This window comes from Numenius arquata, chromosome 9, assembly GCF_964106895.1.
Source record: "Numenius arquata chromosome 9, bNumArq3.hap1.1, whole genome shotgun sequence".
NCBI lineage: Eukaryota > Metazoa > Chordata > Aves > Charadriiformes > Scolopacidae > Numenius > Numenius arquata.
In genome coordinates, this window is record NC_133584.1 from 34679485 (window position 1) to 34707356 (window position 27872).

At 38.8% G+C, this 27872-nt stretch overlaps 1 protein-coding gene across 2 annotated transcripts in view; it reads left to right on the plus strand.

Annotated features, from left to right (window-relative positions):
* Window positions 1-27872, plus strand: part of KHDRBS2 (KH RNA binding domain containing, signal transduction associated 2) — a 387275-nt gene that overhangs the window by 264396 nt on the left and 95007 nt on the right. For both annotated transcript variants that reach the window (XM_074153323.1, XM_074153324.1), the window contains exons 5-6: window positions 2247-2374; window positions 5904-6099. In XM_074153323.1, the coding sequence (XP_074009424.1) occupies window positions 2247-2374; window positions 5904-6099 (324 nt within the window). The remainder of the gene's footprint in view (window positions 1-2246; window positions 2375-5903; window positions 6100-27872) is intronic.

A 27872-nucleotide genomic window follows, 5' to 3' on the forward strand; every position in this document is an offset into this window, starting at 1 on the left:
TGGTGTGGAAACTGAAGGGTAAACTCAAATCAGCAAGTTTGAAGTCCTAATTCTTGTAAGCCAGCGTGAATAACAGATGATATTAAGCAAGGCACAGTAGATGGTACTTGTTCAGCAATTGCTGTAAGTGTGACCTCATTGATTCTATCTGTGGTTTTCCCTCTGTGATTTACAGAACACATTGATTTAGTAAGATGGTTTTGGCTTATTGCCATTAATGTTAAAATGATAGAAAAATGTGCAAAAATATTTGTAAGACGTTATCTGGTGTATTAGCAAATTAGGGATTGGTTTTTAATTATGATTCTGCTACAAATATCGTGCGCTCTGTTGTATAAATGGGGTTCTTTTCTGAATTTCATTAGTAGGTCCCTGGAAACATTCGAGGTCAGGTTGGATGAGGCTCTGAGCAACTTGACTCGTTGAAGCTGTCCCTGCTCGTTGCAGGGGGGTTGGAGTAGATGACCTTTAGAGGTCCCTTCCAACCCAAACTATTCTATGATTCTATGATTCTGTGTCCAGCTTTGGAGTCCTCAACACAGGAAGGACATGGACCTGTTAGAACGGGTCCAGCGGAGGGCCACGAAGATGAGCAGAGGGATGGAGCACCTCTCCTATGAAGACAGGCTGAGAGAGCTGGGGGTGTTCAGCCTGGAGAAGAGAAGGCTCCGGGGAGACCTCATAGCAGCCTTCCAATATCTGAAGGGAGCCTACAGGAGAGCCGGAGAGGGACTCTTTGTCAGGAAATGTAGTGACAGGACAAGGGGTAATGGTTTTAAATTGGAAGAGGGGAGATTTAGATGAGATATTAGGAGGAAATTCTTTCCTGTGAGGGTGGTGAAGCACTGGAACAGGTTGCCCAGGGAAGTTGTGGATGCCCCATCCCTGGAGGGGTTCAAGGCCAGGCTGGATGGGGCTTTGAGCAACCTGCTCTAGTGGAGGTGTCCCTGCCCATGGCAGGGGGCTTGGAGCTCGATGATCTTTAAGGTACCTTCCAACTCTAACCATTCTATGATTTTCCTCCAGCTGCATTCCCTAGAAATTCAGAAGGGAAATCGTCACCAGGCCTACACTCTCTTAGAACGCAACAGGATCAGCATCATATCTTTAAAGAGTTTTCCTGGCCCTCTTCAGGAAGGAGAAGGAAGGAGCAAGACCCCAGTTCCATCTTACTGTTCACTTGGTCTTTAACTTGGCTAAAAAGCGGTGTCACTTGTAATGTGTCCTGGACAGTCACCCACCCGAGAAGCAGCAGGCAGTTGTAGCATTTTCGGACCCTTGCATGACAGTCAATAGCAGTTGCCTGTGGGAAGATGGAAAGACTAAAGGGTTGAAATTCAGTAATCCTTTCTGTTTTGAAACAGTAATTAGCTGTCGCACGGTTCAGCTGCCAGCAAGCCGGCTGCTGCAGTGAGCTCTTATTGCCATGATCAGCAGGCAAAGAGCTGAATACAAAGGAAGGAAGCTAAAGAAAAAGGAATTTCTGACTGAGACAAAGGTTGCAAAATTAAATAAACATTGCCCAATAGTAGGTATTTTGTATCAGTAAGAAAAGGAGACTCATCAAATGTTCTGTTTACTGAGCCAGCAGAAGCTTGCAGTGCTACTGTCGATACCCTGCAGTCTTAGAATGGGCCTATTTTATATCATTTAACAATTTTATATAGTAAACGTGGCTTTGTTACTTATGAGTCCTAAAGAGACAGCTCCTTTCAGCAGTCGTTTAGTGAATATACAGAATAACTGAAGGCTACATTCAATGATGTTTATTGGTATTGGATTAAGTCATACAATCAAATGACTCCAGTGTAATTTTTGCATGCAAAGGTGCAGTGTAAGGTGGAATTTGTATTTTAAGTGCGTAAAGATAGTCAGGGATGTCTGTCAAAAAATAGAAAATATTTATAAAATGCATTTTTTTTAATATAATTTCAAGTTGTTTGAGATTGGTACCTTTTGTATGTGAAGGTCCATTTGCATCTTGTATACAGTTATGTTCTTGGTGTCTGCTTTGTGTTTATGCCTTCGGGGCCTTGTGTGGTTTATTTTGTGTTTACGTGTTCCTTATGGCCATCTTAACTACCCCTATAAATTTGTCTGTCCACTTCCGCTGTGTGGTTTTCCAGCATGCAGGTGATAATGCAGGGCAATTCACCCAAATACTATCCATGTAGCTTCTGTTTCGTATGGTTTGGCAGCTCAGCCAAAATGCAAAGTTTCAGCAAGTTTCCCCTTTTTCATTTCAGGATTATAACGATGAAATTCGCCAGGAGCAGCTGAGAGAACTGTCATATTTGAACGGTTCTGAGGATTCAGCGCGTGGACGGGGCATTCGAGGAAGAGGGATCCGTGTGCCACCCGCAGCTCCTTCAAGGTGTGGTAACCTGAGCTGTTATGGTAATAGCTTTAGAAAGTAAAAACAATGGTAAAACAACCATAGTTTTAAAAGAAAAAGGAAAATTGCATACACATCATGGTCAGTAAACCAAAATGTTTTTCTTCTGACAACTTGTGTGGGCCTGTGTTGTGCCAGGTTCTCTGGTCTACAGTTCACAGGCTACAGTGGGTGGTATAGAAGCATCAAACAACAAATCAGAGCAGATTATGAAGGCAGTGAAAGGATATTTCTAGGAAAGAATATGGTCAGTATGGTCAGTAGCATGAAGTCCTGGATCAATAAAATAGTATAGTCAGAAAAGATTACATATTCTGGATGGAACTTCATTTGCCAAATAATTACTGGTGTTTGGTATGCATATTATAATATATTGTTTGTTGTATACGTTATCAGTTTTATATGGATTTCATTGGCATCATTGAAAAACATTGGTGTACGAATGTTTCCTGAATTCTTCCAAGTATTTTTTCATATATAGGTAACGTATAGCTCTGCTTGTTCATAATCTTAATGCACTCTTTCAGACATATTTTTCACTGTGAACCCTTAAGAAATTCGTTGCCTCAGGCATCTAAGTTACCTAGCTACTTCTAGGCGTCAGTAGAGATCATTTCAGGATGGGTCCTAAGAAATCCGCTTTTATTTTGGAGGAAATAGGATATGGAGGTGCCTTATTTTATGCTACCAGAGGAGTTGTTCTTTCATAATTGAACTGGCTGATCTTGTGTATGACCTTTATTTTTTTTTCCCCTGAAGGTGTCTATCATACTTTCCCTCAGTTCTTCTTGAATGGAATCTTTTATCGATAGTACGATGCACATATATAGGATTTTTTACACTTGTCATTCATGACCATCTTTCACTCAAAGTCTTTTTGGGCTCGGAAGCCAGTCTTCCTTACACCTAAGGTCTCTGAAGGCCTTGACTTAATAATGGTGTTCAGAACATCACTGCAACAGACTGGCAGCTTTTAAATTAGGTTCAAAGCATAATCAGTGGAGTGCTGGCCCCCACTTCCTGCAAAATACCCAAACAGTTGGATCAGTTGGACAGATACAGGATCTTAGATGCTTTCTGTATTTACCAGACAGAAATCCCAGGAGAATATTTAAAGAAAAAAAAATTGCAACTGAAGTTTTTTAAGCTAAATATTTATGCTAGCAATTTATGCCAATAGCATAATTATATTTATGGTGGTACAGTTGTTACACTTGAGGGAAGAGGTACCATCCAGAGGAACCTTGACAGGCTTGAGAAGTGGACCCATGTGAACCTCATGAAGTTCAACAAGGCCAAGTGCAGGGTCCCACTCCTGTGTAATCGCCAGTGTCAGCACAGACTGGGGGTTGAAGGGATTGAGAGCATCTCTGCAGAGAAGGACTTGGGGATATTGGTAGATGAAAAGCTAGGCATGAGCTGGCAATGTGTGCTCCCAGCCCAGAAGGCCAACTATATCCTGGGCTCCATAACAAGAAGTGTGGCCAGCAGGTCAAGGGGGGTGACTCTGCCCCTCTACTTGGCTCTCTTGAGGCCCCACCTGGAGTACTGTGTCCAGCTCTGGGGTTCCCAGCACAAGAAAGGCATGGACCTGTTGGAACGGGTCCAGAGGAGGGCCATGAAAATGATCAGAGGGATTAACACCTCTCCTACGAGGACAGGTTGAGAGAGTTGGGGTTGTTCAGCCTGGAGAAGAGAAGGCTACAGGGAGAACTCGCTGCAGCCTTTCCAGATATAGAGGGGACTTATAAGAAAGATGGAGAGAGCCTTTTTACCAGGCCCTGTAGTGTCAGGATAGGGGACAATGGTTTTAAACTGAAAAAAGGTAGGTTTAGTTTGGACATAGGGAAGAAATCTTTTTTGATAAAGGTGATGAAACACTGGAACAGGTTTTCCAAAGAAGTTGTGGATGCCTCATCATTGGAGGTATTCAAGGTTAGGTTGGACAGGGCTTTGAGACACTTGATCTAGTGAAAGATGTCCCTGCCCAAGGCAGAGGAGTTGGACTAGATGACCTTTAAAGGTCCTTTCCAACTCAAACCATTCTGTGATTCTAAAATTGGCTACTGAAACTTGTGGTAAAGTCATGAACACCACAAGCTAGTGCTATGGGTTTGGTTGCCTCAGCAGGGAACAAGCCGCAGTTCATAATGCTGTGGGAGATCTGAGTGCCATTCACAGCTCTGGATCTGGGTGTCACGCATGGTTATACCTGGCACTCACAGTCTTAGAAGGGGCAGCACACTCAGGAGCATACTGCTCTGAAATAAAACTCATAGATTGCTTCCCTGATATATCCCCCTTCTGTCGTATGTTACAAGAACCTCTTTTTAACCATTAGCGGCTTCTTCTGACTTACCAATTGGTACAGCAAGGTGGATATAGCATAAACAAATGGGAGAATGCTAAACCTCTCTGTGCTTGCCTGTATGTGGTGTTGTCTCTGCACAATGGGGGAAAGCGGAATCCCGTGCTACTCTTCCCTTGGGCTGAACTATATTAGACAGGAAGAAAAGTTCTTACTCTCCTTTTATGCTCCTGCTCTTCTTTGATTTGCGAGTTTCTGCCATCCTGCATCATCTTCTGCCAATCACTTTCTCCCACCCACCAATAAACACGAGAATGAAGGAGATGACTGCTCCTCTAACCTAAGTTGAGAGCAACAGAAAAAGTTCCTTCTTCCTGTAGAACTGCTTTGGAGCAACTGCAACTCTGAGAATTACAGTGACCCAGAATTTCATTAGTACAAGCAACAAGACGATCAAGTGTTCCCCATCTGGAGCACTGTGTCCAGTTCTGGGTTCCCCAATTCAAGAAGGACAGGGAACTGCTGGAGAGGGTACAGCAGAGGGCTACAAAGATGATGAGGGGCCTGGAGCATCTCTCTTATGAGGAGAGGCTGAGGGACTTGGGTCTTTTTAGTCTAGAGAAGAGAAGACTGAGGGGGGATCTGATCAATGCTTATAAATACTTAAAGGGAGGGTGTCAAGAGGATGGGGCTGGTCTTTTTTCAGTGGTGCCCAGTGACAGGACAAGAGGAAATGGGCACAAACTTGAACATAGGAAGTTCCATCTAAACATGAGGAGGAACTTCTTTCCTTTGAGGGTGGCAGAGCCCTGGAAGAGGCTGCCCAGGGAGGTGGTGGAGTCTCCTTCTCTGGAGACATTCAAAACCCACCTGGACACGTTCCTGTGCAACCTGCTCTGGGTGGACCTGCTTTGGCAGGGGGGTTGGACTAGATGATCTCCAGAGGTCCCTTTCAATCCCATATCATTCTGTGATTCTGTATCAGAGGCACTGGGTGGCTTAAAAATAATGCCTTTCTATAGTGCGAGTTCTTCCTGAGACACTGCCTAAAAGCACTTGGCGTTGTAGCTGCCAAAACGCCAGAGTTATACGATACTTCAAACAGTAGTAAAAATGTAAGAGCCTTTAAAATGGGGTAGCACTTGCACCTCCTCCCTTGCCGTACACAGTAAAGTGATCACTTCTTTTTGCTCCCCTCAGGGGACGCGGGGGTGCGATTCCTCCACCCCCACCCGGACGAGGTGCCCAAGCACCCCGAGGAGCACCGGTCACCCGTGGAGCGCTCCCCGTCCCACCAGTGGCGAGGGGTGTGCCCACCCCTCGAGCAAGGGGCGCCCCAGCTGTCCCGGGCTACAGACCACCCCCACCACCTGCACACGAGGCCTATGAAGAATATGTAAGTAGCTGCATGCGTTCATAACATACGTGAGCCAAAGTCTATGGCCAACATCAAGTACCTCTGAGTTGAAAGACTCCAGGCCAATGATTCCTCTGTCTCTGCTGCTTACCATCTGCTGGTGAATTGCAGTCTAGGTGATGCCGTGTGTCTGCAGACCTGTGTTTTGGGTGATGTGGGTTCATAGAATTGTTTTGGATATGAGGTCGTGCTGGTTAGTTAGTTAGTCATGGAAGAGCAGTACTCTGTACTTAAGACTACTTAATAACTGAAAGTCCCTCATTACTGTATGCAAGTTCTTAGGAATAACAGATTATATATCCTTTGTGAGAAAATAAGCAGGGTTTTTTGTTCTTCTGAATCCTTTTTATTACGTATAAATATGTATATGTGTATTTCTATTCAACATTGTGTTACAGATACATAATAAATAGAAATTCAGGTAATTTTCATGAAAGCTGATACAGTGACATGTATTTAGCAAGGAGCAGTGCTTACTGTCACCTTTTCTTACAAGATATTAAAAATAATTGTACTGTAAACATCAAAGCTTTCAAGTCATCCTCATTAGTGTTCCCTCCTGGAACTATCACCATAACAACAGATCTCAAAATACAGGAGAAAGTACCATCGAACACGATGTCTGACTTTTTCCAGCTGTGGCAAATCCAAGGATAAGATGAACATCCCATCTACTCCGTGGTCCTGTCACTACTCCTGGTGACATTGAGAAGATAGAGTATAATTGAGAAGATGCAGTTTTATTCAATTACTGGTCTTCCTAGAACAGAAGAAAGGCAATTGAAATATAAATTAATCTTTGTTGGTAAAGCTTTACTCAGCCATCTGTATTTCAGAATCACAGATTCTGTATTTGTAGCGTAGAGATTAGATCATTATTTGTAGAATAAAGATTAGATCATGGCCACTTCAAATCAGGGACACATTCTGTTAATGCCAAGAGTCACAACTGAACATCATCTGCAAAAAAGCAGGGGAAGAAAGTCACTCTCTGTTATTACACAGTTTCCATCTTTAAATGAGATAAAGTCCGGCAAAAAATAGAATAATAGAATTTTAAAAGTATATCCCTCCTTGATAGATAGTATATTATCTGTTAGCATCAAAATGTATGAGACTTCCTTTCTGTGCAGAACTGTGTCTTTTCCTAATCCACGAGTGACAAATTTCCAAACAGAACCTTTGTAACGTAAGATTAAGATTATAAATTAAGGAATTTATTTTTTTTCACCTACAGTACTGATAAGTGTTGTAGGGTATTAAACAGTTTTTAGGGAACATTTCTTATGCTTTTTCTGGATGATAAATGCGTAGAAAGTGGGAGGAGAAGTTGAGGCATCTGGATTATCAATTTTAGGAAAGCATTCAGCCGGTTCCACATTGTTTTGAAATGCTTATACTCTCAGGAGCACAAAATATACATGCAGTTAAAGGAGTCATTTTAGTTTGTAATAGATTATTCCAATAAAAACAAATATGTTTGTGCTTCTATTTTGCCTACTTAGATAGTAACAAGAAACATACTGCCTTATAGGACAAATTCAGATGTTTTGGAGATCCTTCCATCTCCTATGTCCTTTCAACATCTATATTCCATGGCCAGGAATATGTGGGCTTCCCCTGACTTGCTTTCATCCACCAGTTTGCAATGAAAATATCTTGCCATTTTGTAAAGACTTGTAAGCGCAATCTAAATCATCTTGGTACCTTGTGGACTGAGATGATAATTAAAACACTGTTGATGTGCGGGTAGAAGGAAAAGTTCACTGTCATATATCCAATTATGAATTTGTAAATGATATTTTAGGGAAAAATATCTTTAATTTTGCAGGAAATTATCAACATGGTTTTTCTTTCCAAATAAGCCACTACATAACATATATCTGGCTGGATACTAAAAGCAAGTGGATTTATTTGTTGACCAGCAACAAATGTCATATGTAATTGTTGTTATTTCACACTGAATCCTAGAGATGAAAAACTAATTTATAATGAATAGTTTATACAATTTACTTTGTCTCATTTTCTGCTTGTAGGCAACCTACAAGCATTTTACAATTTCTTTATGTGTTTGTTTTTCATTTTTGACTACAGTATTTCACTCCAATTTTTGCCTACTATGTGAAAGCCCCATTAGTTTGATTAATTGTATGCATGAATGCAACAACATTGATTGTGAGTATCCATATTTTTGATTTTTCTTTGTTCTAATGGAATACAGTCATTTGAATGCTGAGCTGAAAGTGAAGAAATAGAGTAGAATGGCCGTAGCAGATTTTTTTAAATGTTTAAACACCGCTTCCCGAAAAAAAATCTTTAGATATTTGCTCAGCACTACTAATCAGAGATTGTATTGACTGTTTGACCTTGAAATATCTAACTATTCAAATCTGTTTGGATAAGCATTTAAAAGTTTGGATCACTCCTTTGTTTGTAATTATCCATTATCTAAATATTTTGAGGTTTCCTGATGGCCTTTATGAGAGTCCATCTAAAGGTTTCTCAAGACAAGTGAAGTCTTGCCATTGTGGTGAACATATTCACATTCAACATTTTGAATGTCAAGCCCAACCAAAGGGAAAATAATTTGGAACAACTTTCAGAAAAGAAGAGAGCTAGAGAAGGGAGTGACAGACCTTCACACCTTCTTTACTTGCTTGTGAAACAGATACAGAGCTTTGACTGGGTGCAGCATAGATAGTATCTCAGAGGAACTTCAGAAGACTACCCACAGCAAGAGGAGGTACAGATATTAGAAAATATATGCAAAAAGAAAGAATTAGTTACTACGTCAACTTTCCTCACTTTAAAAACAGCTCATTGTGTGTGAAATTGCATGGAGGGCTTTAACAACTAACAGCTGCTGTGCACCTTCTGAAATCAGAGGGGTTGTCCTGGGTTTGAAACCTGGTGAGTAAGGGTGCTGGTCAAAGTAACAAACCTTAGTTCAGTGTGGCCAATCTGTACATGCTCCTCTTCTGCTGAAGGAGAGGTCCACCAGGGTGCACTTTAGAGCAGAAGCTTGAACGGTTCATTGTGAACTTTCCTAAGAAGCAGCTTCTTTCACAAAGCTGAACTTAGCCCTTTGTCATTGCTACCTGAGATGTAATTTTACACCTGTAATGCACCAGCACTGCTGTACCAAAGATGTCCCCAGCTGCTGGAAAGGATTCAAAACTTTATTAGAAAACAGCCTTCTGAACCTCAGGTTCTTGTTGTTTTTTTTTTACTGAAAAACACACATTGTGGTTTCCTGTTAAATGCATTATGGATCATACTCCTACACCTTCCACAAACACAGTGCACAAATTAATTTGAATTATTGCTTAATTCTTCTTTCTATATATAGCAATACATGCCACAACCAGTTGGCAGCAGTGGCTCAGTCTTGACCTTTCCTGGAGTACCGATTGTCACAGAGTTGTGTTGTTACTCAAAGGATGCTGAAGAGCTTGAAGTGGATGGTAGGGAGGCAGGCAATGCCAGCAGGCTCCTCGGGAAGCGCTAGTGAAAAGATGACTGTTTGGGACTTATCCAACCAATTTCGTAAATTAGGTTCTGTCTGTTTGGGATTTATCAAACAAATTTTGTAAATAAGGTTCATACTCTACACTACATTGGGCAGAGGTGTTTTGAGTAGAGAGAACGGTACTGGAATTGCATTTTAATTGCTTCTTTTAAACTTACAGAGTTGAGTCTGAGGTATTAGTCTTGTTTGTTAGACAGCTGATGTCCCATCTACAGATTTTACAGAGTTTCTATATTAGTGCACCATGATAGGAAATGGTAAATGAAAATGAGTTCAAACATTGTTTCAGTCCTGCATCATCACCTTTATCGACAGGGCCAATGGGAAGAATGATTTTGTGCCATTTTTTCATTACAAAGGTTAAGATTTGCTTGGTTAGACATCTACTTTTATCATCTACTCAAAATATAGTAAGGAAAATTAACACTGGTATCATCTTTACAAGTTGAGGGGTGACTTTTGGAGTCTTTTCTCAACAGGAATAAGCAATTTTAAAGGCTAAGGTCTTCTTGGCAACTTATGAAACAGCAAAAAGAGAATAGAAGTGACTGATTGAGGTTTATGATTTACACAGAAGTGAGAGTGGGAAGCGCTTGAGAGATCTGCTGGAAGGAATGTCCTACTGAGGAAATAAAGCCAGTGTTCACTACAATATATTTTAATCTCAGCATCCAGACTTTTTCACTGAAGCTTAAAGCTAAATATCTGAAGGGTGCTTAGCCCAAATATAAGCCAAAAATGCTGTTGCTTTCAGACCTTGTTTTGGAAGGCATTTGACTCTGGAGCTGTATTTCTGCCTTCTGAATCAGAATCTAGTAATGAGCTGTGCAGTGATATTTTTCTTTACTTTTTTTTTTTTTAGAGCTATGGTGAGCCTTGCTAAGAGGTGTAATGCAAGCCTAGAAGTGACTTAGCACTTGTTCACTTGTCCCACGTGCAAAGAATTACCAAAAAATAAATTGGAATAAATTTGGGACTGAAATACACATCGCTTTTATATTTTACTTGCAGTTGCATTTCTACCTCTGGATAAGAAAGACTTTTTACTCCTGGATAAGAAAGGGGACTTATCATAGAATCATAGAATCGTCTAGGTTGGAAAAGACCCCCGGGATCATCGAGTCCAACCATCTACCCTACTCTACAAAGTTCTCCCCTATACCATATCCCCCAACACCACATCTAAACGGCTCTTAAACACATCCAGGGATGGTGACTCAACCACCTCCCTGGGCAGCCTATTCCAATGCCCGACCACTCTTTCTGTGAAAAATTCTTTCCTAATGTTCAGTCTAAACCTACCCTGTTGGAGCTTGAAGCCATTCCCTCTCGTTCTGTCATTAGTTACCTGTGCGAAGAGACCAGCACCAACCTCTCTACAGTGTCCTTTCAAGTAGTTGTAGAGAGTGATGAGGTCTCCCCTCAGCCTCCTCTTCCTCAGACTAAACAGTCCCAGCTCCTTCAACCGCTCTTCATATGATTTGTTTTCCAGGCCCTTCACCAGCTTCGTTGCCCTCCTCTGCACTCGCTCCAGCACCTCGATATCTCTCTTGGATTGAGGTGCCCAAAACTGGACACAATACTCGAGGTGTGGCCTCACCAGTGCTGAGTACAGGGACACAATCACCTCCCTCCTTCTGCTGGTCACGCTATTTCTAATACAAGCTAGGATGCCGTTGGCTTTCTTGGCCACCTGGGCACACTGCCGGCTCATATTCAGCCGCTTGTCAATTAGAACCCCCAGGTCTCTTTCTTCCAGGCAGCTTTCCAGCCACATTTCCCCAAGCCTGTAGTGCTGCTTCGGGTTATTGTGGACTTTTGCACAGAAAGCCACTCATCTTAGTATGAATACTTTAGATGAGCTTCTTGGTTTTACAAAGAAATACATAATTTGTTTGCAAGAAATAGGCTGGTCTGTCGAGATACTGAGACACCGGTACAGCTCCTAGGTCTAGGACAGCCAGATTAAAGAGCAATTTCAAATGCAAATATTCTTTCTCACCTCTCATTTCACTGATCAAACCAGCCAAACACAGCTTTTGTTATCTTCTGGAACGATTGAAGAGCAATGCTCTTCGAAAGTCACTGGAAAAGAACCACACAGTAAGATAGATTGTGCTTTTAATGTCATGCTGTTCTTCCTCTCATTTCCAGCTATCTAAAAGGAAAGCAAATGCCACATTCAGCTGTTTATTCTAAGCTCAACGGTTATTTACATTTTTCAATAGTTTTCAAACAAACTGAAACAACTAAGCTCATCTTTATTCAGTGCCAACCTAGATAAAGAAAAGACTTGACAATAAGAGGCATTTTTCAGCACTTTAACATTTTAAAGAGAATAATCAACATTTACATGTGACTGCGATCACCAAAATTGTGGTTGGTTGTGGAGGCTTTGTTTAATATTTTAAACTGGAACTCATAGGGCTTTTAAATCCATTCCATCTGCCACTTCTGAATGTCGATGGGAACTGTGTATAAAGACCCGCACTTCCTCTTCATGGCATGTTTGCGTGTTTGCTTTAACAAATATGTTAAAGAGAGCTATTGGTACCTCATTCTGCTACTTTTGAAGTCCATTCCTATAGTCCCAGTAGAACATGCTCACTGAGAGTGAAGCCCAGACCACTAAGAAGACCTGTTCCAAACTTTAAAATAGTGAAATATATTGGATATAATGACAGTCAAAGGAGTTTATTTTCATTTGTTTTTATGAAATTGATATTTCCAGGTCTTAAGATGTACCACTTATTTATCTTTGTGCCTCTTTTGGAAGGAAAAAAAAAATCAATGAAGAATGTACTGAGACTAAAGAGCACTGGAATAAAGCTGAAATTATAGACATGGGAATCTGAATGGCTGAACAACGTATTGATTAAATATGATTGATTACCTATTTGTGCCCAAGGCACTTGGAAAAAGAGCTAAGCTATACTCAACTTATATCTGCTGTGACTTGAAAAATCAAATTATATTTTTACCATAATAGCAATAAACAGGATAATGTTTATATTATCTGAAAGATCCTATTGAGCTTTAGAAAAATACTGTGTATGATGGTTTGATGAAGGTAGAGTGGATTTATCTGTTGCTTATTCAAAGTTCGGAGAATTTGGTCTGTTGATAGTATAAATATATTTATTGCAAAAAAATCCAGCAACATAAATAAAAAATTAAAGTAATAGCAACTTTTTTGTGTTTTTGTAAGAGCAAAAACCACAGTCAGCATTAAACCTTCAGTGTCTGAGAACCTACAGTTCTAGAGTTTTTTGCTTACCTGTGCAACTGTAGTTTGGGTCTTATTCTTATAGATGATATCTGAATAAATCAGGCTTGCTCCATGAAACCAAAGGAACTGTCCTGGGACCAATGCCTCCATAAATTTGAATACTGCTTTCATCAGATTCATCACTGCTATGAATTTCTGAAAAATTGACCATGTGCTCTAAGGCAGACTATATTATATCATTTTCTTGTTTTGTTTTGATTTCATTGTAATAATCGTAGTTATTCAATGGACTAAACTTTACTCATAAAATACCTAAAACTGTAACGTCTACTTAAAAATGCCACAGAAAGATCTTGTGGAGGATAAGCTTCTCTGCCATCCTCTTCGCATTCTCCTTACTTGGCAAAAATAATTCTCTCCTTGACATTGGTTACCAAGTTTTCAGTTCAAATTATTTTCCATGCTAGACAGAGTATAAAAGAAAATGCTGATGCAGCTGTAGATGTTTTAGTATTATACATGATGTTAATACAACTACAACCTAATAAATATTTATATTTGTTATATAGAGATCTAAGTGAAGGGCATCTCTCAACTGATCATCCAGCCTTCATATGGGCCTTAAATATTCATAGTGCATGCAGTTATATTCATCAGATCCTACATAAAAAATATATGGAGTATTCTCCATAGATACAGAATTTGTCTGCATCATGCAATGCACCATTTGATCATTTAAACAGTGTGATTGTTTATGAGCCTGTTGCCAAAAATACATGTCTACTGTCACTTGGATCTGTCAAAACTTGTCACTTGGTTATTTATCTGGTGGTGAACGGTCCTGGTTGGTACAAAATAACTATAGGCATTTGCTGGCTAAACGTGATCATGCGAGTGTATCTCCACCCATGTTATGCTTTTTGTGACAGGTTGCAAAGTGAGTTATAAACTTATTTTTTCGTAAAAACTTATACAAACTCAGAGAATTGCTGTTAAAGACTTGGGACAAGTCCAATTTAATTAGAGTTGCTGAGAGTTTGTTTACTGTGCGCATTCAGCTCAGACGGACAGCTTGGCTTTTCTCTTTCCCTACTCAAAGTTTCTTATCCAGATTTAGTCCACTGAGGTACTGAAAAGAGTTAAATAATTTTGGATTGCAAGGTTTATCATGACTGGTGAGTTTCCAGGGAGCCAGACACCTAGAAACTCAGTGGTAATGAGGAAAGCAAAATATGGAATGAGGAAAATGAGGAAAGCAAATTTTGCGTAGACAGCAAAATGACAATGAGCAAGCAATGTGCTCTTGTAGCCAGGAAGGCCAACGGAATCCTGGGCTGCATAGGGAAGAGTGTGGCCAGTAGGTCGAGGGAAGTCATTCTCCCCCTCTACTCTGCACTGGTGAGGCCACAACTGGAGTATTGCATTGCATAGGGAACTACTGGAAAGAGTCCAGCGAAGGGCAACTAAGATGATTAAGGGATTGGAGCATCTCCCTTATGAAGAAAGGCTGAGAGAGCTGGGACTCTTTAGCCTGGAGAAGAGAAGGCTGAGGGGAGACCTTATTAATGCCTATAAGTATCTCAAGGGTGGGTTGAAGGAGGAGGGAGCCAGACTCTTTTCAGTGGTTCCCAGTGACAGGACGAGGGGCAACGGGCACAAGTTGGAGCATAGGAGGTTCCACTCGAATATGAGAAAGAATTTCTTCACGGTGAGGGTGACAGAGCCCTGGAACAGGCTGCCCAGGGAGGTTGTGGAGTCCCCTTCTTTGGAGATTTTCAAGCCCCGCCTGGATCCAGTCCTGAGTAGCATTCTCTAAGCAATCCTGCTTCAGCAGGGGAGTTGGACTAGATGATCTATATGGTCCCTTCCAACTCTAAAAAAAATTCAGTGAAAATTCAGTGAAATTCAGTGAAAGCTCAGTGCAGGCTGCTGTTTCTTGTAGACTGGTAAACACAGAGACTTCAGCTGTGCCAGGCAATTACAGAAGCCGTGAGCTCTGGTTTCAGGAAGGGCTCTGGGTGGTGAGGTGCCGTGGTACTTAACACTATCACACCAGCCTTGCCTCCAGCATACCATTCTTAATCATGTGGTTTTCAGTCTAGCCTTTCGGTAAACTCAGATTAGTGACTTTTTATTACGGTAGCTAAACAGTGTTCTTCGTATCAATAGATTTTGTACAGCTAACACAGTACCTGTTTTGTGTATTATCTTTATTAGGAATTTTCGCTGTAGCTAAAACATGAAATTTATAATATACTAAAATTCACAGTTTAGGAACTGTTTTATATTAATTGAAAACTTTTAAGGGTTGTTCCAAAATAGTATTTTAGTTTTACTGGAATTTTAAGGGCAGGTATTTAAAAATACTTCCTGTTGCAGGAAGCTTTCATCAGAGCTCATTTATGGTCTTCACACATTTGTGACATTGTCATCTTGCGAAAAATACTTCTGCATGAAGCTGCAGAGGTACATATTTAGAAACTGCACTTAAAATCAGAGACAAACATTACACAGTGCAGTTCTGTTTCATTCTCTGGCTGATGGGCCTTTATCCAGTTGCCTCTATCCATACACTTAATGCTTACTTAAGATAATTGAAAAAGAGGGTTTGTATTTAGTACAATAAAAGGCCTGAAAAGCAGTCTTACATGCCTATTATCTTTTTTCTCCCTCATTATGTTCAGTGCATTTGCAACTCTGAATTTCAGTTATACATAAGAAGAAGAAAGGGTTTTGCTAGGTGAGTTATCTCAGGTATTTGGATGCAGACGTACCTGTCCAGCAATATACCTGATCTTTCTGGGTATTTAAGGGAGGGTCCAATATATATGTAAGCCTAGATTCTCATACACATAGGAATTCAGATACATATATACACCCCATGTGTTTATCCTTACAGACAAAGCTGGCTCAAGCTGTGCCTTGGATGCAGGCCATCTGCAGACACACAGCAGCAATTACTTTTATTGTTTTTATTTCTGGACTTAGGCTGAAATAATATGAATATTCCTTTTAACCTGTTTCTTGTCCAAAAGTGCTTGGTTATTGGAAGCTTTTTTTTTCCTTCTCAAACTAAGAGGCTGGACTCAGTTAACTAATGAGCCTTTCCAGTCTATGTAGAGAAAACCTATGAAAGATCATGTACCTATAAGAACAGATTGCTGAAGTGGAGAAGATGGGGAGGTGATGCCAACACTGCAGTCCGTAAAAAAAAAAAAAGTCAATATAAAAAAAAATAAGTCAATATAAAAAAAAAAGCAGAGAACCGTTTCCCATTTCCAAAGAGCTGAGCCAGTACAGAGCAGAAAGGATTAAAAAAAAACCCAAGCCAAAACCCACCCTCTGACACCAAAATTACATTGCTCTTTGAGAAATAATTTTCAAAATTGCAAATCAAATCTTAATTTTACCGTGTTGCAGTTTCATTCTTCAATGAATGTCTGATTGAAAAGAGGCAGCATGTGAATGTCCCATTATCTGCTGCTGTTGGAAGGAGGAGGGTTTATGACTCTCGAACCGCCTTAGCATTTCCACTAAATCTTTGCTTGGGTATAGAGATACATGCTTACATTCTGATACGGATATGCATATGTTATCTGTACCTGCAGCACAGAAAGATGTGGTCCTTTTCTTCCAGGGCGTCTGTTTGTAAGGCCTTTATATTGCACATAGCTCCCCTGCAGCCAGCAATGTGCATGAGTCACTGTGCAAGCATCAAAGAAATAAAATTTAAAGCATCTATTTTCTTTTTTAATAATAGAGTTTAGGAAAAATATGTATATATAGAAAAAAATACAGAAAGGAAAAATATACTAGCAATTATTTTATGTGAATAGTTTCACTTGTATAATCAGATGGATTGGATGAAATACATATTTTTTTTCCATCTTTAACTCCTTTAGCAATGGTGGTATTAAAGTGACTGGGAAATTCATATGCATACCTCGTTGTCAGATAAATAGATATTCTCAGATATTCTCATTTTTAAAGCAATGAGATCAATTATATTTTATCAAAGGTGCGGACTTAGCGGACCTCTTTAAACTGTAGCAAAACAGTCGAGAAAATTGATCTTGTTATGAAACACAGTACCTTGAGTTTGACCTGTAGGGCTCTTAGAGAGTGTAGCAATCACTAGAGGAGGGAGATGCAGTGTAATAGCTCCGGGACAATAAACTAGAAGACTGGAGGTGAAAAATATTCTTTCTCCATACAGACTTTTTTTTTTTTTTCCTGATGAAAGTATGGTTGCCTGCATTTTAATAGCTTCTCCAGTCGTTATAAGTGCTGTTACTCATAGACAGCTAATAGCTCTCTGACTACCCGCTGTTGTTTTGTAGCTCTTGGTGTCGTGTAAAAATCTGTGGAGTGCAACATCTGAAATCATAAAAAGTGCAATGTTTGTGAAGTGAAATTAGATAAGTAAATACTTCTCATATACTGATATCGTAAGAATACATTGGTATCCCAAGGACAGGCTTGCAAACGTACCCCCATACTACCTTATGCAATACAGTAAATGTGCATTTAAGTATTTATCAAAATCAGTGTGTCTGTCCAAGGGGAGTGCAGGGCATTGCATATCAGTTCCTAACAAGGTGCTTTAGCTGTAGCCTTGGTGTTCATACTTTCCTCCAACTCTACTGGGACAATTAGTGAGTTTCTGTAATGAAAATATTAATGATCCTCTGGATAATATACTACTATCAATTCTTTTGATCACCAAATGTCCATCAGATGCAAATTATTTAAGTCTGAATGGGGACACAGCAACTTTGTTAGAAACCTCATATTCTGTTTTCTTTTGTTTGGACTTTCCAGTCCCTGATTGTTGTCTCTTACCTTACACACTTGCAACTTCAGACGTGCAACTTTTTAGAAAGCTGAAGTTAAAAAAAAAACAACCAGATATACTAAAAGTGATTCTTATTATGGGGCAGTGTATAAATTCATGTACTGTATTGAGGAATTTTAATATTTTAGGTTCTCTTTCCCTGTATTAGAATCACATGCCTTTTCCCAGTTTCCTTTCTTAGTTGTGGTTTTTTTTTTAATCTAAAGTAAGTTATCACACTATTTATTAATTTTTCTGAGGACTGAACTATAAAACAAGCAAGTATAACTTTGAACTGTGCACATTTGGGTATTTTAAAAATGAATTATCAAAGCCTGATGCTGCACCATTTTACTCAACACTGGTTTTCTACAGTCACGTGTAGCTCATGCACTTGTCTTTATCAAGACTTTACATGCATATACCAGTCCTCACACATGCTGCAGCTGGGATTTTTCTGAAAAAAAATAATACATTTCAAAGAAAAGACGTTGAAATTCAAACTGTATTTCTTTCTATTTTACCAACCGGTTACCATCAATCATTCTACTTTTTGGACAAACACTGACTGTATTATTTAACTGACATGCAGAGTTAAAATATGTGCTTGTTTCTTTTAAAACAGATCTTATTTTAAGAGTAGATAATTCCATTTTTATTATCTGTTTACATATTCTTGCAAAAAATGGCTTTAGGACCAGGTTTGGTTTGCCTTGGTTTGCTTTTTGCTCTGGTATGTAAAAGCTTACCATGTTGTTTTAATTTTATTTAATTATCAATAATAATAAAAGAGTAAGTGCTTTTAAACTTAATAATAAAAGAATAAGTACTTTTAAACTTGATACTTAAATAATTTAAACTTAATAATTTAAATTTTCTCAACTGTTTTGCTACAGTTTAAAGAGGTACAGTTTACTGTACTGTTTTGCTACAGTTTAAAGGTCTGCACCTTTGATAAAATATAGCTGATCTCATTGCTTTAAAAATGAGAATATCTGAGACAATATTGACCTATTTATCTGACAAAGAGCTATTCCTATGAAACCAAATTTTGGAAATTGGGATTGCCAAGTATTTTGACAGAACTGCATCAGTTAACTGTATGCAAATAAAGAAAAAGGATTATAAACAAATAAAAATATGTCAAGGCTGTGTAAATTGGGCTGTAGGGGAAATGCAGAAGAGAGCTGTGTTTCGTTGCAAGTTAAATTTTGCCAAATTTAAATGTGGACACTGTAGCTAGGAGAAAAAGACAGGAAAAAATGCAGTTGTTGAGTTTCAGTGCATCTATCAAATAAATTAGAAGCCACAATACTTTGATCATTTTTCACTTCCCTTGAACAGCTGTTTTACTTTCTTGCAAGGCCACCCTTCGTGCAAACACCCTAAACAAATAAATCCAAAAAGTCACTTGGAGCTCTTCTAACTTATTTCTCTTGAGGTACCTGTTATAAATCGCCATTTTCGAAAAAGCAGCAGAAGTGGCTTGTATGTGCTAAACATAACAGAGCAACAAGAGGTAAAAAAAAAAAAGTAGTTTTCATTGTGTTTTATTCCTTTCACTCAGGTTTCAGTTGTTTATTTTCTAAGGGGTAAAAAATCACTGATGCAAGTGATTTGTCTTCTATTTGCATAGTCTTACTGCGTGTAATAGAGGAGTATAATTACAAGTGGGGTTACTACGTCAGTTGTAGCTGTAGTCAATAACTGTATGGCTGAATCAGTGGTTAGTATGTGTACTATTTCCATTTCCATGCACAGTGCCATATGAAGGGGAGTGAGAGCGTTTTCCTCCTGCGGAATCTTTTACAGCCCAGTGTTGGGGTATCCACCTGAGTAGGGAGCATGAGGAAAGAAGCTTTAAATCCCTGAAGGCAGAGGAAAAACTGGACTTCAGTGTCTCGCATCTTGGCTGAATGAAAGTGCAACTTTTACTCTACTCTTCTAAATTTCTTTTTAAAAGAAAGACTTGGCCTCTTGCAGAATTTCCACATAAGTAATGTGCACACCTCACCACCAGAGAGGCCTCAGCGCTGGGAGCAGAACTTGCCGTTCTGCAACTCGAACAATGGCACCTGAATCTTGGAGAGGATCAAGGTTTATGCAAAGCTCTCCTTTCACCCTTTCTAAGAGGACAGCTAAAGGGTACTAAAGGGTTATAGCACTGTGGGTACCATTCTTGGGTACCATTCTTAGTTACCTAAGTTCTCCTGTACGTCATGCAAGAAAGTACATCCATCTTGGGTGTCGTTAATTCGAGTATGGTTATTTTGTATGCAAAAAAGGAGTCTTTCTAAGTCAATAAACTACTTCTGAAAACAGGACAAATTCTAAATAACTTAGCTTATATTTTTGCATGCCATTCATTTCGTAGAAAACTTATGGGGGAAAAATGATTCTATCTGGTTTTTTAAAAGGTCGTACCCGTCTGCTTTGATGAGTCTATCACCTTCCTAGGAGGAAAGAAGACTACAATGTGGCAAGGAAGCAATACTGTTATGATAGTCCCTGACTGAACGATGACATTGTTGAGGTGAAATTCAATTTTGAAAGAGAGGACTTTTAAAGGATCTGCTTTCTTTTGTCAGGACGTCAGTCGAGCTGTGTACAGGGTACACAGTCATTCATTGTTTGTGTTGGAGGAAGGGAATTTTTATGAAGAACTAAGCTTCCACTCTATTTGGAAAATACTAACTCATCCATACTTGATCAGAATTCATATATTTGGGGATAAGCAAACAGGTGACTGGATACAGTCTGAGAAACTGTTTAACGTTCTGTAGAGCAGAAGTAATTAATGAAAGCTGAAAGACGTTAAAATAAACTTCCCATCTTCAGTAACATGAGGCTTTTCCTTCCCTAGTTGGGGGATAATCTTGTTGTTGAACATTTACTTTAAAGCTGTGTGCCTGCATTGCCACGGTAAGTATAAGTGTACAAATTTGTATGACCTAGATGTTGAGTAGCTATGATATAAAACTAGAACATTATTTTGGGGAGGAAATTAGCTTTAGTTATTATTCAGGTATCTTCTGTCTTCTCAGAATGATGCATGCTGACATAATTTATTTTGCAAAGAACATTTTTGCTCTGCTAAAAGTGCTGGTTTTACACTCTAAGTTTTATTACTGGAGGTTGTCTTCTTGAACTGTCCTGAGATTTACTGACCTTCTTAGAAAAACAAAATGAAAAATCCAAGGATATACTTTGTTTCTAAATTCAAAGCATTGTTAACCTAATGCTTATTTATTTCTTGAAGCCTGCTTGACACAGCCTAGAATTTTATGACTTCTTTATCGTTTCCTTATTAAGTAAAAAAAAAATCTGAAAGTCAACATAAAAAATGTTTAAAAAAACCCAACTGTTGCTGTACCCTGCTTCATCTGCTGAGAGGAAGAGAATATAGAGGCAAAGAAAATGAACACCAAATTAACAAAGCCAGCAGGATTCTCAAGATGCATACAGGTTTGCATAAATGATCTATAAGTTGTCAAATCATCATGGTCCTTAAGACTGTATATTCAAAAAAAAACCAACCCCCAAACCAACAAACTAACAAATATATTGGGGTTTCAGAGATAAGGATACTTGGGATTTTGTGTCGGCAGGGGGTCATACAAGTGTGTATTCCATCTCCTGAGCAGAGTTCAGAAGTATAAGCAATGCAATAACTCAAAAATCCATGAATGCATCACTTTAAATCCAGAGTGGCTCTTCTGAAAAATGAGATGGAGATCAAAGTGAGCACAGTTGTATTTCTAGGTAGAACATTAGATATTCTAAGAAAATTGCTGCTGGATGGGCTGAAGCAAGCTTTGGTCCCTTGAGATACTTCTGGCTGGGCCACCCAGCAAATTGTCATCTTATTCTTCTCAGTGGTAGGCTTAAAAATCTCTCCAATCTGAGAGTAGCAGTAACAATTTTCAGACTTTATGCAATCCATAAGTAATTAATGTAAAGCAGAGGCATTTTTGCATGGACGGAGTTAGAAGGACAGTGGGCTGAAGCTCCTAGGTGTTGCTGTCCTTACTCTAGTGGGTTAGCTAGAGGTCAAGAGAAGGGGGAATCTGAAATGCGTGCAGTTATCTTTTATTCTGCATAGGCTGGGGCTGCAATAGAAGCCATAAACTTCAAAGTAACATTTCAGCATGTTCCAAGCAGGAAAGGACTTCCCTCAGGACTGTGGTGCAGCCTGCTCTTTCGATGTGATTTCTGAATAGACCAAGTTAGCAGGAGTAGGGTACCTCTCTCAGACAAAGCAGAAAATTTAATAGATTGCTTAAATATTAGTACAATCCAGCTGTAACAGCTTGATTTATTTATTTTAATTGACGTAGTGCTTCCAGGATTTTAGATTAGCAGTTTAGATTTAAATGCGGCTAAAGCAAATCACAAAAGACAAATTGACTCTTTGGATTAGAGTTGCTTGTCCTTTATAGTCCTTGGATGGGTACAAGTACAGATAAATGCCCAACAAAAAGCCTTGTTTAAATTTTAGTAAGCAGCTGTCAAAGACACAGGAGCTATCCTTTTACCAGTCCTAGAGAAAAAAAAAACTCATCAGGCGTAATCTTTCAACTAAGAGGCTTATTGAACAGAACAGGAATATAAAGATTATTCCACAGGGTGCTGGCCACTGTATGAGTTGCCCTTGTGATTTACAGCTGCAATACCGTGCCCTGCATGAATTGCATGCCATAATAATCTGTCAGTTCTCGAAGCTATAAAGCCATCCCTTGGAGATAACTGAGTCAGCCTCACACTGATGGTCATTTCAGGACATGACTATCATTTCTTTCCTTAATAATAAAGTGGTGATGTGATTTAAAATGCCGTGCTTTAGGCATAAGACTAACAATCCTATTAAACTATAATACAGATGATAGATCTTGTAAGATACTGTAAGTACTAATCTAGTTCCAAGTAATGTATCAGATCCATTTCAAACTGGATAGATAGGAACTGACAAGGACCTATAAGCAGTTTGGAAAAGAAATGGGATGTTGTAATCAGGTTATTTAGTGAGATGTTAAAAATTTTCACAATCATTTTCACTCAGATATGGAGAACCAGAGAGTTCAACCATCTTCATCTGTGAAGTGCTCTGATTTTATTTAGTTGTGTTTATTTAAGATTCCAAAGTTGTTTAGATAGCATACAGGTATGAGACACAAACATGCATCGTTCTCCAAAAGTTTCCATTGTGTGTAAGAATTTCTTGAAGTGATATGCTGGTCCTCAGTGTCATCAGCAAAGGGACTGAGTGCCTCACAGGAACACATTAAATTAAGCTGATTCTTTTAGATCCAAGTTCTTCACATTGAAGTCTACTTCAAGATGAACATCATTTAAACTAGTTGCATCTGATTGAGAACTTGTATATGTTCAGAGAAATTATTAGGTTTTATTGTTATTATGTAGTTAGAGAGAATGCTTGTTGGAGCTTCATGTTGGAGCTTCATGTTGGAGCTCACTCCATCATCTCTGACTGGTCCCTGAGGAGCTTCTGTCTCAGGAACAGGACAGGCTTCACCTTGTGGTTTACAGCTGCAAATACCAGACCATGCATGAAAGTCACGACATAATTGTGTGTTGGTCCTAGAAGCTGCAAAGTTTTAACTCCTTACAGAAAGATCAGTTCTTCCTGATAATGGAAGTTTTCAGCCAGCCTGCAATTGGTAGAAGACCTTTGAGATTTTTTCAGTCCATTCAGCATCTGGAATATGAAAATCAACAGATCTGAGTCTTTCTAGAGAGAGAAAGAGAGATACAATGTGTGCGGAGGAATGAGGACTTCGATGTCACATGCGGCAGTAGTTAAGATTTCATGAAGAACTTACACCTTTATGCAGATATACCACACTATGGCATCATATACCGGTGGTCAGGCCTGTGCTCTCAGCCTGTTTAGATTAATAGCGAATAGTGAATTAATAGTGGGGGATCTTAGGAACTATGAAGTTCGCAATTAGACCTACTCAGAGAATACTGATGTCTATGAACAGGATGTGTTCAGATCTGACAGACTTGTCAGATACACTTGTAATAGTCTTTAACAAAGCCACAAGAAGTTCTTACAGAAGTATACATTTTATTGAACTTTTCATTTTGAGAAAGACAGGTTTGAATAAAAGTTGTTGTACAAGGAGTAGTTGGAGATGCGATGAAAATATACTCAGGTCTCTATTCGCAAATTGTCTTAATGTTGTCTAATCATTGAGGTGCTTCCTGCACACCTGCACTTGCTGTGAGTGTGCACATGAAAGTTATTAGCATAATGACTCACTATTTTTAAAATGTGTTTATATTAAATGCACAGATTTTCTTTCTTGGGCAAAAAACCACAATATGGATAATGAACAATTTGTATCTGTAATTAATTTTTAAAAAGGCAAAACAGAAACTGATAGCTATATGCTTAATATTTTTCCCTGTAAGCTTACTGCTACCATACAACTTTTCCTTCACTGTAGATTTCTGACAGCAAAAATAGAAGGGTAGTCTTTGTTCCAGTCATCCCCTGGAAATATTGCTGATTCATGCAACACACTACTATCTGGATGCTGATCCTCTTGATCTGCTTGGCCTGGATTTATTCCTGGTACTGCTGACTTTACTAAAAAGCCATTTCATGCTGGGGATGAGGCAGAAAATTCAGTCATGCCCCAACCCCGCATTTGTATTCTTCCCTTCCTCTGTTCTCACCCCGAAGCTTTCTACTCCAAATTATAGGTGGTCCTGTTTCGGCTTACCTGGTTTTCGGTATCTTTGATCTAAGCTTTGAGAAGTAGTATATAAGATACAGAAGTCTCTTCTGAATCCCTGACTTGTGTCTGCAAGTTTCAGTTTATAGGCAGTATGTCATCACTGTCATAATGAATATGGTATTAAAAAGCACATTCATCTTGCTAGATGAGACTTTTTCAGCAAGGTATGTAAGAGATTCTACAAATAGCTCTTGGTATCAAAGGAGCTGACAGTGAGAAGAAAAATAGCTCAAAATACAAATATTTGTATATTTGTTCCTCTTGATTACTTATCCAAAACCATAGAATTAACATTGTAATTGTCATGCATTATTTATACAGCATAATAGGCACATCGCAAACATACTTTAAAACAAAGCTTGGACCAGGACATGTACATTCTAACAAGTGGACCAGTGGCTGAGGGAAGGGCAAGTGAAACCTTACTGCTATTGATATGTATCAGGGTCCAGTCCTTAAGGAATTCATTTTGGAAGGATGGTTGGTTGAAAAGCTGATACAAAAGAGCCAAGAAATTTCAAACATCTTGCAACAAGCAAATCCAACTTATTCACATGACTTTTAGACTGCAGTTTTTAAAAAGCCTCTTAGGAATTAAATTTTAAAAAAAAAAGTCTCTTCAAGGAATCTGTTCATCAAACACTGGGCCCAAAGTTACTTTTTTCCTGTATTTTAAATTGTGGTTTTGCTTTGAGTTAAAGACAACTCTCCCAATCCCCTGAACTTTCACAGATCTTAAATCAAAATTGAACAGAAGCTTTTTCTGGTTCCAAAAGTCTCTGATTAAATCATAGTCAAAATCATTAATAAGAAAAGCTAGATGTGGTGAATTAATAAAGATCCTAACTTCAACATCTGAATATTCCTGTAGAATTGTCTCTCCTTGCACTGAAATGAAAGTACTCATGCAGGCTAATGTCAACACCAAAGTTATTTCACAAACTGTTTTCCCCCAACTGCACCTCAGCTAGATGCAAAAAGGCATACTTTTCTGTATGAAAATCCACAAAGGTAAACTCATTAAGCAGCAGAAACCTAATAGAAAAGTTAATCGTCTTTAATCTGTACAACAGATACATTTTCAGTTTATTTGAAAGTCAGGTCTATAGCTGAAATTGTGTAATAAAGTAGAAAACAAATGAAAGGAAGATTGAAAATATTGCTCAGAAATATTAAAAAACAAATTGAGAATTCGGGCTTGGATCTTAGGGAGTGAAATCTTCAATAAAGAATAAGATTTAGAATTCAAAATTAGGATGCCAAAGTCTTCGGTATTTGCCCCGGACTTCAGCCTCCTCGTGTTTCAGTCAATGCCACAACAGCCTGCTAAATGAGTCATTAAAAGCAAAACCATACAAAAGAAGGTGGTTTGTTCATTAGTCATTTTGGTGTGTTTCTGTAATACCAGCAGAGAATAAAGATCATTGATATGAGAAACACTGACTCCCAAAACACTCTGTACGGACTTATTATGCAGTATTATCGAATCACATTAGATTGCATAAACTTTTCTGCAGTGTAATCAAATGGAAAAAAATTACAGAGGCAGTGCATCGGATTAGTTTCACAATAGCAGTATTTATATCTCGCAAGCAATGACATATGCTGGGAGCAGTACTGTTTCCGGCTTGGGAGGCAGCATTGTTTTTTCCCAAGAAATACTCTGTTTCTTAAAACTGTAGCAAACTGATATTTCAAGAATCGTACAGTTGCAAGACTATCTCAGACTGGTTTTGCATACACACAAATCTTGCCTTCACTGATAATTAAAGTGTTTTGAAAGAGAATCAGTAAGATTAACATAAACCTCCAGACTGTACAATTTTTCTAGCATCTAAAAGGAAATTGCTAGAATACATCTTGAGAAGGCAGTGGACCGGCTTTTTTATTCTGGATTTGAATTGGTACATGTGTACTGAATTGGGTTTAGACAACACGAAGAACCTGAAGGAGAACTTGCAGCAAGAAGGGAAAAGAGATATGAGGGAGCAATAAAAGTAAGACGAGGAAAGCAGACGATGAAGTCAAGCAAAGGCAGCAAACTTGAATTTTCAGAGAAAAATGTAAAGATGTTATTGAAATAAAGGAATGAAGTCTAAGGAAAGACAGAAGTATTTGGAACAGAGGAATAACATGCCTGTCTATGACAGAGAGAGACTAAAAGCCCAGCTGAGAGAATGAGAGCAAAGCAAAAAACCCTGCAGTGCTTGTACTGAGGAACAAGGGTCGCTCATAAGGAGGAGAAAAGGGAACCAAAGTAATGGAGTGGAGGAGAAATTGGAGAGGAGGAGTGCATGGGAGAAGATGCTGTGAGTATAGAAAAATAAGAAACAGTAGACGTTGAAATACTGTGAATTCTTTCAATACCAAATAAAATTCAGTGGGTGCCAAAGGACTTAGCATGCCTGAAGAGGAGTGATTTTATTATTCTACCTAATTCTCCCTTTTCACTCTCCATGGTTTCCGGTAGTGTTTTCTTGCATTGTTGCCTTGTCAGTCTAGGCCAAGTCAGGACTGGCCAACTACTCTTCTCCTTCTGTTGTCTACAACGTCCAGCAGTTTCTCACCTTGTTGTCCCATTAGCTTAACCTGAGGACAGGGCTGGCCATTCACACACATGCCCTAAAACCTATTTATATCTGAGCAAGACTGGTCCGTTGTTCGTAATGGATGATACCTAGTACAATTCCTCTGAATGTGTATTTCTGAAACGTATAAAGTTGAATGATTCAATCAACCTGATGCATTGCAGAATGTTTCCTAACAGCTAATGCCTTGCAGGATCAGGCCTTACGTGATGGAAAAATTGAAGCCATGATGTGTTATGAGGTTGTGCGTCTTTCTCTTTATCTTTGTCACATCACTAAAGACCAGCAAAATTCCAAGCTGAAGTTTTTATCAAAATTTAAAAATTAAACAGACAGACCTTCACATTATGTGTGATATAAATTTTTAATGTTAGAAACACAGTGAAATTCTTCCTCTGGAGATACATACTTTTTCAACTGAGGATGGTATTTTGTCCAAGATCTATACATTCATATTATTAGCAAGTAATTGCTCACTGAGCTTCAGAAATTTTGGATTATTTTCTTGGAATATTTTAGTAGTCCATTCTTTTTTCCCCAAAATCCCATCTCCCATTTAAATTAAAAAAATACATCCTTTTCTGAGACTATAATTTATGGTGTCAACATCAATGAGATGCACACTTTCTAATTGTCACCAGACAGCAGTTTAGACTACCCATTCCCTTAACTTATTTGGGTATGACTATTTTGAATAACCACATCTAGTGAATAACCATCTCTGGTTCATTCTTCATTGAATAACCACATACCAGTTTAACCAAAAACTGGTTTCTGTTGGGCTCAAATTGTAGTCCCATCTATA